General features: G+C 36.1%; 1 protein-coding gene across 1 annotated transcript in view; it reads right to left on the bottom strand.

Moving 5' to 3' along the window:
- Positions 1 to 14,645, bottom strand: part of LOC142343071 (transient receptor potential cation channel subfamily A member 1-like) — a 117,247-nt gene that overhangs the window by 72,891 nt on the left and 29,711 nt on the right. Inside the window, exons 4-11 of the mRNA XM_075394759.1 lie at positions 13,250 to 13,357; positions 10,354 to 10,462; positions 9,906 to 10,003; positions 9,292 to 9,482; positions 8,808 to 8,856; positions 7,659 to 7,856; positions 5,573 to 5,766; positions 4,905 to 5,072 (exon numbers count right to left, since the gene is read on the bottom strand). Coding sequence (XP_075250874.1) covers positions 4,905 to 5,072; positions 5,573 to 5,766; positions 7,659 to 7,856; positions 8,808 to 8,856; positions 9,292 to 9,482; positions 9,906 to 10,003; positions 10,354 to 10,462; positions 13,250 to 13,357 — 1,115 coding nt within the window. The remainder of the gene's footprint in view (positions 1 to 4,904; positions 5,073 to 5,572; positions 5,767 to 7,658; positions 7,857 to 8,807; positions 8,857 to 9,291; positions 9,483 to 9,905; positions 10,004 to 10,353; positions 10,463 to 13,249; positions 13,358 to 14,645) is intronic.

The raw sequence follows: 14,645 nt of genomic DNA, 5'->3' as shown, positions 1-14,645 counted from the left end.
CCGTCCAACACGCCATGTATCGCAACACGCCATCGCGACCCTGTGTCGATCCTGTGTCCGAAATCGTACAACGACCTATTGGAACTAATGAAATTAATTCCGGCTTACTGTCTGAGCTTTTGGAACTTTCGTATACATTGCGCAATTTCAAATGCTCTATTCATGGCAGTTCAGTGAGCGGATGCAGGTGATGCCGTCTCCACCAGTGTTGACTCACAATTAGCATGTCACGTTACCTGTGAGGCAACACACCAAACGAAATTTTCATACCCTGCTTTATGGTGAACAACTATGAAGTGAGCATTTCAAAACTTGAAATTTAAAAAGTATATCATTGGAAAGCTGGATTCATATAGAATCTAACTAAGTAAACGGGATTTCAAAAATCGAACGGGAACACATTTAAAAAAAAGGTTTGCAGTTGGGGGGGGGGCTGGAGGTTATGGGACCCATGGGCCTGGTATGCGTCCGAAAAAGGCTTATATCTCGAAAACTACTGAACCAAATTTAAAAAATGAATATGTTTTGGAATCAGCATGAACTGGGGCATCAACCTGGCGTTAAAAAAGTTAAAAAAGTAAAGGAATAAAAACTCAATTTTTGACAATTTGGCTAAATTTTGCCTTTTTTCAGCAAAGTTTGGAAAATTGGAAAATAAGGCAATGAAATTAAACCGAAGCTTTTCAACCAATATACATTCGTAAAGAGGATTAAATGGGCAAGAAAATGATATAATATACTTTCAAATACGTCGGGTAACAAAAAAATTATTAAACTAAACAACTTTGAAAATTCGAAAATTTTGCGAAAATCGACCCTGATTTCGGTCTCTACATTGCTCTCGCATTCTCTTGTTTGGCAATACTTTAAAAAGATAATAACATGGTTGTTGGAAGCGTGAAATCTAGTTTACCATGATACCAAAAACTTGTATGTTTTGTCTTGACAAAGTGGGAAATTTAGTCAAAGTAACTCAAAATTGTCAAATTTTTGGCCCCTAAATCGCTAATTATTGAAAATTTTGAAATCAAATAAACAAAGTGGAAAAAAACTATATATATTCTGAAAGTACACTAACAGGGCAACAAAATGAGCTATTATAGACTTTCTAAATCGTCTTCCTCAAAAAGTTAATAACAGACGGTTTTCATGAAGTTCGACTTTTTCTTCACCTAATTCGACGGTTCTTTAAAATTTTGTGAACAAATCAAAATATTGGCATTTACTTCTACACAAACTCACAAAGTATGTTAACACGGCAATAAAATGAGCTATTATAGACTTTCTAAATCGTCTTCCTCAAAAAGTTATTAACAGACGTTTTTCATGAAGTTCGACTTTTTCTTCACCTAATTCGACGGTTCTTTAAAATTTTGTGAACAAATCAAAATATTGGCATTTACTTCTACACAAACTCAAAGAGTACGTTAACACGGCAACAAAATGAGCTATTATAGACTTTCTAAATCGTCCTCTTCAAAAAGTTATTAACAGACGTTTTTCATGAAGTTCGACTTCTTCTTCACCTTATTCGACGGTTCTTTAAAATTTTGTGAAGAAATCAAAATATTGGCATTTAGTTCTACACAAACTCATAAAGTATGTGAAAACGGCAATAAAATGAGCTATTATAGACTTTCTAAATCGTCCTCTTCAAAAAGTTATTAACAGACGTTTTTCATGAAGTTCGACTTCTTCTTCACCTTATTCGACGGTTCTTTAAAATTTTGTGAACAAATCAAAATATTGGCATTTAGTTCCACACAAACTAATAAAGTACGTTAACAGGGCAACAAAATGAGCTATTATAGACTTTCTAAATTGTCTTCCTCAAAAAGTTATTAACAGACGTTTTTCATGAAGTTCGACATTTTCTTCACCAAATTCGACGGTTCATTAAAACTTTGTGAACAAATCAAAATATGAGCATTTACTTCTACATAAATTCATTGGATACGTTATCACGGGAACAAAATGGGCTAACAACTGACAGAGACGTTCTAACTCGTCTTCTTCAAAAAGTTATTAACAGACGTTTTTCATGAAGTTCGACTATTTCTTCACCTAATTAGACGGTTCATTCAAATTTTGTGAACAAATCAAAATATGGGCAATTACTTCTACACAAACTCATAAAATACGTTATCATGGCAACAAAAAAGTCTAACATAGACCTTCTAACTCGTTTTCCTAAACAAGTTTTTAACAGACGTTTTTCATGAAGTTCGACTATTTCTTCAGTTAATTTTACGGTTCATTAAAATTTTGTGAACAAATCGAAATTTAGGCAATTGCTTGTACACAAACTCATGAAGTACGTTACCAGTGCAACAAAATGGGCTAACATAGATCTTCTAATTCGTCTTTTTCAAAACGTTATTTGAAGACGTTTTTCATGAAGTTCGACATTTTCTCCAACTAATTCGATGATTAAATGCCCACATGTTGATTTGTTCACAAAAAATTAATGTGAACAAATCAACATGTGGGCATTTAATTATACACAAATTGATTTTGTACGTTATCACGGCAACAAAATGGGCTAAAAGCTAACATAGACTTTCAAACTCGTCTTCTTCAAAAAGTTATTAACAGACGTTTTTCATGAAGTTCGACTTTTTCTTCACCTAATTCGACGGTTCTTTAAAATTTTGTGAACAAATCAAAATATTGGCATTTACTTCTACACAAACTCATAGAGTACGTTAACACGGCAACAAAATGAGCTATTATAGACTTTCTAAATCGTCCTCCTCAAAAAGTTAATAACAGACGGTTTTCATGAAGTTCGACTTTTTCTTCACCTAATTCGACGGTTCTTTAAAATTTTGTGAACAAATCAAAATATTGGCATTTACTTCTACACAAACTCATAAAGTATGTTAACACGGCAATAAAATGAGCTATTATAGACTTTATAAATCGTCTTCCTCAAAAAGTTATTAACAGACGTTTTTCATGAAGTTCGACTTTTTCTTCACCTAATTCGACGGTTCTTTAAAATTTTGTGAACAAATCAAAATATTGGCATTTACTTCTACACAAACTCAAAGAGTACGTTAACACGGCAACAAAATGAGCTATTATAGACTTTCTAAATCGTCCTCTTCAAAAAGTTATTAACAGACGTTTTTCATGAAGTTCGACTTCTTCTTCACCTTATTCGACGGTTCTTTAAAATTTTGTGAACAAATCAAAATATTGGCATTTAGTTCTACACAAACTCATAAAGTACGTTAACACGGCAACAAAATGAGCTATTATAGACTTTCTAAATCGTCTTCCTCAAAAAGTTATTAACAGACGTTTTTCATGAAGTTCGACATTTTCTTCACCAAATTCGACGGTTCATTAAAATTTTGTGAACAAATCAAAATATGAGCATTTACTTCTACATAAATTCATTGGATACGTTATCACGGGAACAAAATGGGCTAACAACTGACAGAGACGTTCTAACTCGTCTTCTTCAAAAAGTTATTAACAGACGTTTTTCATGAAGTTCGACTATTTCTTCACCTAATTAGACGGTTCATTCAAATTTTGTGAACAAATCAAAATATGGGCAATTACTTCTACACAAACTCATAAAGTATGTTATCACGGCAACAAAAAAGTCTAACATAGACCTTCTAACTCGTTTTCCTAAACAAGTTTTTAACAGACGTTTTTCATGAAGTTCGACTATTTCTTCAGTTAATTATACGGTTCATTAAAATTTTGTGAACAAATCAAAATTTAGGCAATTGCTTGTACACAAACTCAAGAAGTACGTTACCAGTGCAACAAAATGGGCTAACATAGATCTTCTAATTCGTCTTTTTCAAAACGTTATTCGAAGACGTTTTTCATGAAGTTCGACATTTTCTCCAACTAATTCGATGATTAATTAATATTTTGTGAACAAATCAACATGTGGGCATTTAATTCTACACAAATTGATTTTGTACGTTATCACGGCAACAAAATGGGCTAAAAGCTAACATAGACTTTCAAACTCGTCTTCTTCAAAAAGTTATTAACAGACGTTTTTCATGAAGTTCGACTTTTTCTTCACCTAATTCGACGGTTCTTTAAAATTTTGTGAACAAATCAAAATATTGGCATTTACTTCTACACAAACTCATAGAGTAGGTTAACACGGCAACAAAATGAGCTATTATAGACTTTCTAAATCGTCTTCCTCAAAAAGTTATTAACAGACGTTTTTCATGAAGTTCGACCTTTTCTTCACCAAATTCGACGGTTCATTAAAATTTTGTGAACAAATCAAAATATGAGCATTTACTTCAACACAAATTCATTGGGTACGTTATCACGGGAACAAAATGGGCTAACAACTGACAGAGACGTTCTAACTACATGCCATTAACCTGCAAAAGTCTCTTCTACTGCAGAAAGAAGAACAAAAATAAGCCAAACCAAAAAAACTAACAAAAAAGGCTTCATTGTCATCTGTATCCTCCTCCTCTTCATTCTGGGTTGAAGACGTAGATCAAATTTTTATTTTTGCAGCACAAATTTCTGTAATTTTTTTCCGTGCGGAGCCTGGATAAGATTTACACCCGTTGAAAAGAAGGAAATAAGTGGACAAAACAGTGTAATTGTAGTGTATTTCTAAGAGTGTAATTTATTAAAAATAGCGGTGTATTTCTAAGAGTGTAATCACTTCAAAATTACACTTTTCACTCTTTTCCCCACTAAAAATTGAACAAAAGAGTGTAATTTTTAAGAGTGTAAAAAGAGTGGAATGAAGAGTGTAAAGAGTGTAAAAAGAGTGTAATTTTCTAAAAATTACACTCTTACACTCTTTTCCCTGCTATTTAAGAGTGGAAAACGCTTTACACCCTAATCTCGCTTAATAACGGTGTATTAGGGGTGGACACCTCGGCCCGGGGACCAACCTGTGCACTAGGAGAGCACCCCTGGATATGAGTAGTTGTACCACTTTGGAGTATCCATTGGCGGCTGCCTGCATGATTGGAGTCATGTCTTGACTGTTTCTGCTATTCATCATCGAGGGACCATTCGAACACGAGAGAAGATTCACACACGCGTTGTACCGACCAAGTCTCAAACATATTTATATTTATTAGCAACGATCATCGAAACTCTCACTTGCAAGTTGTAAAATGTCAGATCTCAGCAGTGCCAGATTAAAAAATGCCACATTTTCCAGTCTACAATGCCAGATTCTAAAACTGCCGGCACTTTAAAACTTGCAAAGTGCATGTTTCAAGAGAGGTTATGTGACACTGCTAAAGATCCTTCAAAATTCTGCCTTATATCTCGCTCTGGTTCACGTTTCTCGATTAATGCCAGATTTTGTCAGAGACTTCATCAGTCATGTAACCTATACAGAATCACAATTCATTAACAGTCCCACATTACGAACGATGAGATAAATCAACTAGTTTCAGCGCATTTCCTTCAGAAAAGACAGCGCTGAAAGTTATCTGACAACTGAACACGATCTGATTAAACCTGATTCACCTTTGATGTTTCTGATTCATATACCAGTTTAATAATTTCTCTATCATTTTAAACAAAAGTCAGTGGAAATATTTCTGACCTAGCAGCGTAGTGGAGTGGACATTCGTTGTTGATGCTCTTGGACATGACTGAGTTGAATGGACACTTGATGTCAATGAGCCACCCAAGTGCCTTCAATCTGCCTCCTAACACTGCATAGTGGATGGCAGAGCAGCCATAGATGTCCTGCTCACTGAACAGACACTTCACAGCGTTGTAGTTTGACATCTCCGTCTGAAATATAGGCTCATATACAGAATAAAAGTTGTTTAATACGCAGATATGAAAATCGTTTTGCTACTCTCTCCTGGTGTCCACTACTGCTCAATGCAATGAAATTTACAAGAGTTAAGAGTATTCTTGGAGTCACAAACGTTGAACAAGTTCAAGTATTACTCCTCACAAACAATACCAATTCATATTATCAAAAAAAATTTTCTCGCAAATTACCCGAGAAAAGCTACTCTTAAGCAATAGAGTCCAATCGCTAACAAGTGGTTGAGTTGAGTTGAAATGTGTGGGTTCCGCCAGACTGGCTAGCAGTCAGAGCAGCAACTTCTTGAGCTGTGGGTTCCCAGCTCTCATACGTCGCTAGTTTGCAGTGGTGGTTTCCGTCACAGTAGTTTTCGTCGTTGGTGGCAGTGGTTTTGGTCGCATTCAGCAGACGGGTCTGGGCTGTCTTGCTTGCTCGAGTCTGGAGGGACTTTGAGGAGCTTGCAGAGTAGGTCGGCGATGTGGAGGTCTTGTCTCTCTTTGCATTGCTGACGAAAATTGTCGGGATCGAAGTCAGTGTACCGGATAGTCTTGGCTAGAACCACGGCATTAGCTACAATTTGCGTGTACGTAGTGAGGATTTCTGGAACGTCTCTCACTGTGATGCATCTAGCTTCTTGGGTGCACGCATTTGCCTCGTGACCAAAGCCTTGGCACTCGTAGCACTGGATCATCACATCACGTTTAACAAGAGGAGAAGAGGACTGGGCTTGTTTTGACTCTTCGCATCGATGAGGGGTGATTCCGATCATCAGGCCGCGGCTGATCAGAAGGGTTTTCGTTGTCTCGCATTTCAAGAAGGATCTGACTAGGCGAGTTGGTGCTTGGGTGGCTCGACTTCGGATGTGCACTAGGCTGATTTTTGCCGGGTAGGTCTTGTTGACAGCTGCTTTGACCTCGTCCAGTTTCTTGTCCAGCCCTACTCCGACTATCACACAGCTATAGTCCTTAGCATTCTTGGCGCCATCGGTGGAAGGCAAAGCTTCCGGACACGCGCTTTGGATAGCGGAGAGGGCCTTCTTGAAAAGGGGGTCGCTCGGGTTGGGCCTCTTTGCAGCTGTTGTTGTTGTTTGGACTTCTTGTGTCATCTTTTTGACTGTTGTAGTTGTAATTGGGTTAAGCAAAAGAGTCCAACCGCTAACAAGTGGTCGGTGTTTTATTCAGACGTTTGTTTTAAGTAACTGTAAAACTTCATTTATGGTGCCTGGGAACTTAAGCAATGGCGTATGCAAAGTTTTCAGTTTAAAATTTTCTGTGAACTTTTTATTTCAGAAAAAAAACTTCAATTTTGAATTGACTCCATTGAATTTTCTGCTGGAGACATCATTTTTTGTGAAATGTATATATTATAACGATACTTGCACTGTCGTGCGTGTTTAAGCTTAGTCTTTTTTCAGAGGCCACTTTTGTGTCTGAAAGTCAGAGACAGTTAGATCAGAGGCCAGTTCGCTCTGAAAGGTCTGATCATAGTTTGTTTATAGTCTGAACTATTGTCTGAATTTGAGTCTGATCATAAGCGCGCTGTAGTCTAGGCCATAGTCTGGGTACCATCTGATCAGAAGTTATCTTGGTCTCGAAAGTCTGATCAGATGTCATTTCAGTCTGGATAGTCTGATCAGAGGTGATTTCAGTCTGGATAGTCTGATCATAGCTCAATATGGGTTTGGACGGACCTCAACCTGGGAGACTATCACGAACTCGGTTGTGTTCGTTAAAAGTGTCTCCCCTGCCGCAGCAAGAAGCGACAGGGTCAATGTCTTTGTCACTTTCTATAATCACTTTTCGAAATTTCGTCATCGTTTTGCGTTGCAGCTCAGGTTCAATCGTGAAAAAATAGCGCTTTGATGTATAACCTGAAGAAAGTCACCGACAGAGCAAGTGAGTGTGTTTGAGTGGAGCATTGCCAGGTGCACAATGTTCCTGCCCCTTCTATCCTTCAAAGTCAAATCACTGACATCTTTGAGGTACTTTGCCACCTCAGTGGATCCACGGATCACAGACAGCATCAGGGCAGAGTTCCCATCGTTGCACTGCACATCCACCGGACTTCCCTGAATTACAGGTCAAATAACAGTTTGGAAGTTATTGTTTCTATGCACTTTTGTGCAACGGGTGTCTTTAGCTACCTATTTCGACAAACGCAATTCCAACAAATTAAAAACATCAATTGTATTCTTTTCTGAACATTCGAATATGTTCATGTACAATCATTTGACAAAATACTCAAACAATTTAATGTCTCCAACAGTTAAACAATTTTGAATCGACGTCTTCAACTTCCTCGTGCCAGCCTGTAAGCCCAAAGATCATTTGCTACACGTGGAGGTGCAAAATACCGCAAAAAATTGCATCATTAAAATCGTAAATTATGAGTGTTGCCATCAATGAATAACCCCAATTTAGTTCGCTTCGTAGCATATACTCAATGGTATCAAAGAGCAGCTTACAAATGCACATATTTTTTTTAGATAAAAGGTCAAATATTTATCGAATAAGACAGCGTTTTTGGTTCCTATCAGTAACTAGTAACTAGTAACGCGTCATTGTACTTTTACTTTTTTTAATATATTTTTAAACTCAGTCAGACAGCATGTATAGTTAGTTCAGATGGCCATAAAAGTATCAGATGGTGTGTGCGTAAACATTGTTTCGAATTTCTTACACTTTCTTGTAATTTTTCAAAAAGGCTGCCTGTTTTTGTTGACATTGCTTTAAAATGGTAGCAAATTTGAGTTACATAACCCCTAATCTCGTTTTTCACCTTCTTTTCTGAAAAATACTGCAGACCATAATCAATTTACTTACAGATTTTTTTTGTAAAAGGTATTATCTAAAAACATGCATTTTTCAACAAGTTTTAAAACTTTTTTACCCTCTTTTACCCAGCACAAATTATTCTTAATGTGCCTACATTATGCTGCAGGCGTTTTGGGTACCATAAACAGATAATACTTTTCTCTTATTTGCAGGTAGGGGCTTCTAATTTTGAGAAGAGATCTCACATTCTGGACGAGAAGTTTTGCTACTTCCAGCTGGTTGAACATTGCAGCACTGAAACAGAGATAGCGTCTGGAAAAATACCCGAGATAAAGTTAACTTCTATCTCAAAGTCTATATCGGTATTTACATCACTGTGTTATGGCTATATGTTTTCCTCCACTTTATTAGATGATAAGAAAGCATAATTAATCAGTGCAAGATCACTCCTTCATTTGTTCATAGGCGAATTATAAGCATCTTTGTCTAGGGAGCGCCATGAAAGGACTTTTACTTGACTTATAATAGTCTATGATAAGACCATGACACGACCCATGAAAAGAGTAAGCTTGACCTTGTTCATCTATGAATAAAGCTCCATTGTGTAAATTGGGTCAATATCGTCCCCCGATTTTTTGAGTTTTTCCATTGAGTCTAAATCTCGACTAGGGAGAGAAATTCTATCTAGTCACTTTTTGTCAGTCACATTCTACTGAGAATAGTGGCTACCTGTGAAGTGGAGTGAGTCCCTGTATGTCTTGAGCTGCCAATGACGTCACGAGGTCTTCTCTCGGTGTTTTCTCAGTGATAGCTTCCACTATCTTGTGGTGACCTAAGGCGGCTGCCAAGTGAACACAGGTGGACTCGTCTTCTGTCCTACTGTCTATCTTCGCTCCAAACTCCAGACACAACATCACTGACTAGAGTCCGAAATATACAATTGTAACTTACGTCACTTTTGATTGAAACTTAAATCGAAACTCAACATCCCAGATTTTGTATTAGAATCCAAATTACTCAACAGCTATGACTTGTCATCAACAGGTACAAAGGTTGCGAACATGTGAACAGAGTACGCGGAAATAAGTAAGTTGGTGCTGTTCGATTTAGCTTTCCCCATCGCCACCCCAAACAAAAATACGGGCCAACTATTGTATTTTAACTATAATTAAGGTTATAGGATCTAAACTGTCGAGCAGGGGCGAAAATATGAAACAACTGGATCTGACAAAAAATTACCAATCTGACCAAATGTGATCTAATTTGTAAATAACAATCTTAAATTATTAAAATCATTATTTGCAAATCAATTGACTCTGCAACTTCATTGTTGTAGTTCTAACCTGTGTGTCTCCGATGCTGACTGCCACGTGTAGGGGAGTGCTCAAGTTTTTGTCACAAAAGTTCATCACGTGTTCACGAGTGTAGCCCAAAGTGGTGCCTGTACATACATGTGAGAAACATTTCACATTCATAGTTTTTCATGTTTCTTTAGTTATCAGTTTAATCAGTCTATCTCAAAAGTGTCTTCATGTTTATGAAAAATGTACCTTTTTGTCAACTATTATCGCTTAAGATAGACATTCTATTTTTGCAACTGCTATTGGATCTGTCCTTAAACGAATTATGATTGGTTCATTCAACTTCAAATGTTTAGGCCAAGTTGGAAAAATTAATTTGCCTTAATTCCAAGTTAACTGATGGAACTTGAATGTCACAGTTTTTGTCAACCTTGCTATTTTTTGACATAATAAGTGTTGAGATATAATAACACGAATACAGAAGTGTTACAGTGTTTGATGATGGAGTTGAGAACATCTCTTGCCCCGTTGAGTACTGCCACATGAACTGAAGTGTAGCCACATGCACATGCAACACACGGGCGGGCTCCATTTTTCATCTAACACGCAGTACATTTAATATACCATGTGTATTTTACAGTACACTAACTTGAAAGAACGTAAAAATTCTTTGGGCAGGTTACTTTTGCTTGTTATTGCAAAAACTGCTTAAAACAAATCTTGTAATTGAATTTTGTAATTTTGATATGTCATAAGGGTTCTAGCTGGGGACTTGCAAGCGCCCAATACTGATTTGTTTGGTGGTTCCTTTTGTTGATGGAAGTGTGTACAAGTGTGTACTTTCTTGTCCCTCAAAAGGTGACTCTCTTGACTGATTGAAAACGTCGCTCCGGATACTTGTATTATTAAGCAACAAAAGTAGTAATTGCAACTATTAAAGTTATAGCCAGAGACACTTAATTGAGTAAATTCAACAAAAAATGTCCTTTTGTAATACAGACCAATAATTAACAGTTGATCCCTTCGAACAATCTGCCACTATCAAATAATTAACCAACCGATTTTCTAAAACCAAATGACTTTTAGTTTTGGGAAGTCAATTTAAAAAATCATATTTTGTCACCAAGTCTGTCTGCTACGGGCCAAAAATATATTAACCTCTCTCTCAACCAAAAATTTTTAATAACTCTGCAGTTTCACTCACTGGCACAAATCAACATTTTTCTTTTCATAATATTCTCACTTATAAAAACAACTTTCTCTCGCTGAGAACCAACTGTGACGCTGAAATATTCCCCCTCTCTTCCTCTCCCTCACTCTCGCTCGCACTCGCATAAAAAAATGTTTTCTGGAAAAATTTTTGTCCTCAAAAGTGCGTTGAAAATTTTCCAGTGATAGTTTTTTTGTTTGTCTTAAAAAAATGAGAAACTAACAACTTTGCAAAACGAGAATTTTTTTCCCTGTGCTTCAAAATAATTTTACATTTGTTCGAGGCCCAATTAGTTTATTTTCAATACTTATTGCACCCCAGAAAGTAACTCACTACAGGGGTGACATGGTTTGCAATTTTCCAGAGGCTTTTATATTCAACAAATGACTTTATTATTGCCATAATTATTCCTAACAAACGTTTTTTAAAATGTACATTTCAAATGAGGCTTGAATGAAGAGTTCTCTAAGCAGAAATATTTCTCTTTTTCCGATATCAACTGTCATTTTTACTTCTTAGTTCAATATGTCTACCCACAACTTGGGCGTCGAATGTTTTGGCCTACTGAATGTCCAATTATTTTTGCTGTACCTTATTGACCATTTTATTTCTCTCAATTTCAATGCAACCAAAATTTTCGATTTTTTCGATATGTGACTTTTCCCAAAAATTCCGCAAAAAATTGTGACTTCAGGGATGCAAACTGAACATTAGAACCCATCCATTTAGTAGCATTGTTTCCAAAAAATTACTTGAATCAGGTGTTTTCAACAATCACAAAATTCTTCCTGAATTATTACTCCTAATTCTCTCTAATTAATTCTCTCTAACTAACTAGTTCTCCTAATAATTGGTTACCAAGTTTGATCCAAAAATCTCTAGATAAAACAACAAAGAAACAAAGTTTCAGTTAGGTTCCTTATTGGTTCAATTCTTTTTGCATGCCTTTTGAACAGCCTTTCGTGTTATATGAATTTTGTTTCAGAGCCAAGCACGTTTGACCGTTGCAGAACCAAAACCCATGCAGAACAAAAAGGTCTTATAAAACCTTGAAAGCATGAGAAAGCTTCTCTAATACTTTGATAAAAATGAAAAACGACCACAAAGTGCTTGAAGGAAAACTTTGAGTGTTTTTTATGAGGTTTTTTAATTTGTGACTACATCTGTTATGTTGTCCCTGACAACACCATTAGCAATTTTGAGACCTTGCAATTGCCTATGAAGAGCATTTCGTCAAACTTTCATAACAGAGGAGATTCTAAAAGTATTTTTAGAGATTGGGGGAAGCATCCTAACGCAAACTACCAGTTGTTTTTGATGTGTCCGTTCATTCTCCATTTCTGCTTTAATAAATTTCGAATATGCGCACTTTCTGCAATTTGGACATTGGATGTCTACAGACTAAACACACAACAAATTTCACGCAAATTTCGCTGATCAAGTCCGTCAGCAGTTTGCTTAAATGAATAAAATATTTTAAAGATTTGCACCAAAAACTTTACTAGCTAATCAAACACTCAATATCACAGATTGAAGCAAGAGTTCGTGGCTTCGGAGTTTTGAAGTCCTGATAGCAACCAATTCTGCAATAGTAATGACAATAAAACTGGTAGTTTATTAAATTTCTTGGAATCAATGCTCTTAATAAATGTTCTAAAGTGTGCATTTTTCATGTCTCTGCAAAAAAACTTTAAATTTTCAGTGACTCTTACAAGTTTTATACGGAGATATGGTAATTGCATTCATTAGAAGATTTATTCTAATTCAATTCTTAAGTGATTCTTATTGGGAACCAAAAACCTTCAGAAAAACAAAAAAGAACAGCAGGAAAACAATTTGACTCGAATTATAAGGGAACTTGACTCAAGACAAATTACAATTTTTTTTTCAAATGGCATTTTTTTTCACGAAAAATGTTGCTTCAAATTTGTGCATTAAAATTTTTAAAAAATTTTGCAGGTAATTTACCTGAATGGTGTGCAGGTAAGCAATTTTCGGGACAATTGTGCAGTTCAATTTTACCTGCACATGGCCCTACCTGCAACAGTGTTCAGGTAAATTTACCTATACATTATTTAGTGTTTTGAAGCACTCTTGTTACATTTTAAAAAAATAACAAGTGGAATTTGACCTGAGGGTAACGAAATAAAGGAGCACTTTGAGCGGAGTAACTCACGAGTATCTCGGCGCATCTGACGAAGTTATTAGAGGCGGCATAGTGCAGTGCCGTCTTGCCTCTGTCACCCCTCGCTTGCACGTCAACCTTAGGACTCTTCAGCAGAAGCTGAAAGCACAACATGTCTTATATATGAATCCTAGTTGTCATTCAAGGATCAGTTAAACAAAAAAATAACAAACTCCCAAAATACTTTAACCGTTATGTCCTTAGTCACTAATACCAAATAATGCAGCCGATACTTGTTAGCCGCGAAAAAACACTATGTATTCCTAATAGGTCATTATATGATTTATAGGAATTCTTGAGAGAGCAATGCATTATTTCAGTACGCACTAAGCAGGTTTTCTCGGTAATGTGTGGTAACCTCACTACTCCGCATTTTTGACCTAATATTCTTCCAAATAGGGAAGAGATAGAAAATTTTCAAAAATTCACATTTTGTTCACCAAACCACTAAATGAAAAAAGTAACGCGGCATTGGAGGGTTGATGAAACCTGCGAACACTGAGACTACGATAGAATACAGACGTAAAAGTGACCTAAAAATGAACATTAGTTACTCTCAAAACTCGATGTCTATCTTTAGCAGAGAACACAATAACAAAATCAGAACGGCATCATATAACACCCAAAGTAAACAAATTGACCTGAAAATTATTACAAAAAGACATGACACCAGTACTTAACCAAACTCCGGAACAATTCAAGAAAAGAACGCAGAAACGACAAAGTTCAAGAATAAGTTTCCATTTTTGAAAACTTAAATTTTCTAGGTGACTAAAAGTATTAGGTATCAACTGAAATCACTAAGAAGGCTCATTGATTTCCCTTGTTTTACAACCAAGGACGTAATTGAAACCTTTTAGTTTAAATATTTTCACCGAGCAATTTGACCTGTCGTTATACAGATTTCTCATACGACTACAAACGCAGCCTTTGAGGGGATAATCTGTTCAATGAGAAAATTAAAGGTTCAATTGCACAATCCCAGAACGCCAATGGCACCTCCCTATTAGTTTTGTTATTTTGGTAAAGAAACAAAGAATAACCTCAAAAATTTGCAGATATCCAAAATCGAATTTTTAAATGAAAATGCGTGGTAACAGAGCCACGACACCATTAGTTGAAAACAAACAGTTGTGAAGATCGTATTTTGGCTCCCTAGAAAAAAATAGAATGAACTATCTCAGCTACCTAAAAAAAATAAAAACAAATTTAAAAAACCTTTCAAACAAATACTTTCCTAAAACATAAAAGCCATCAGCTTTCAACTAAAAACATAAGAGGATTATCTTAGCACTGCTTGATAACCTATTTCAGTTGGTTAAAAACGAGGCTAAATGAGACAAGTCATACGACTACAATAAACATTTAACACGGACAGAGCTCAAAA

This window comes from Convolutriloba macropyga, chromosome 7 (genome assembly GCF_964194025.1).
Source record: "Convolutriloba macropyga chromosome 7, txConMacr16.3, whole genome shotgun sequence".
In the NCBI taxonomy this organism is placed as follows: domain Eukaryota; kingdom Metazoa; phylum Xenacoelomorpha; order Acoela; family Convolutidae; genus Convolutriloba; species Convolutriloba macropyga.
The sequence above is the reverse complement of the archived record's forward strand: the minus strand, read 5'-3'. Positions and strand labels throughout refer to the sequence as shown.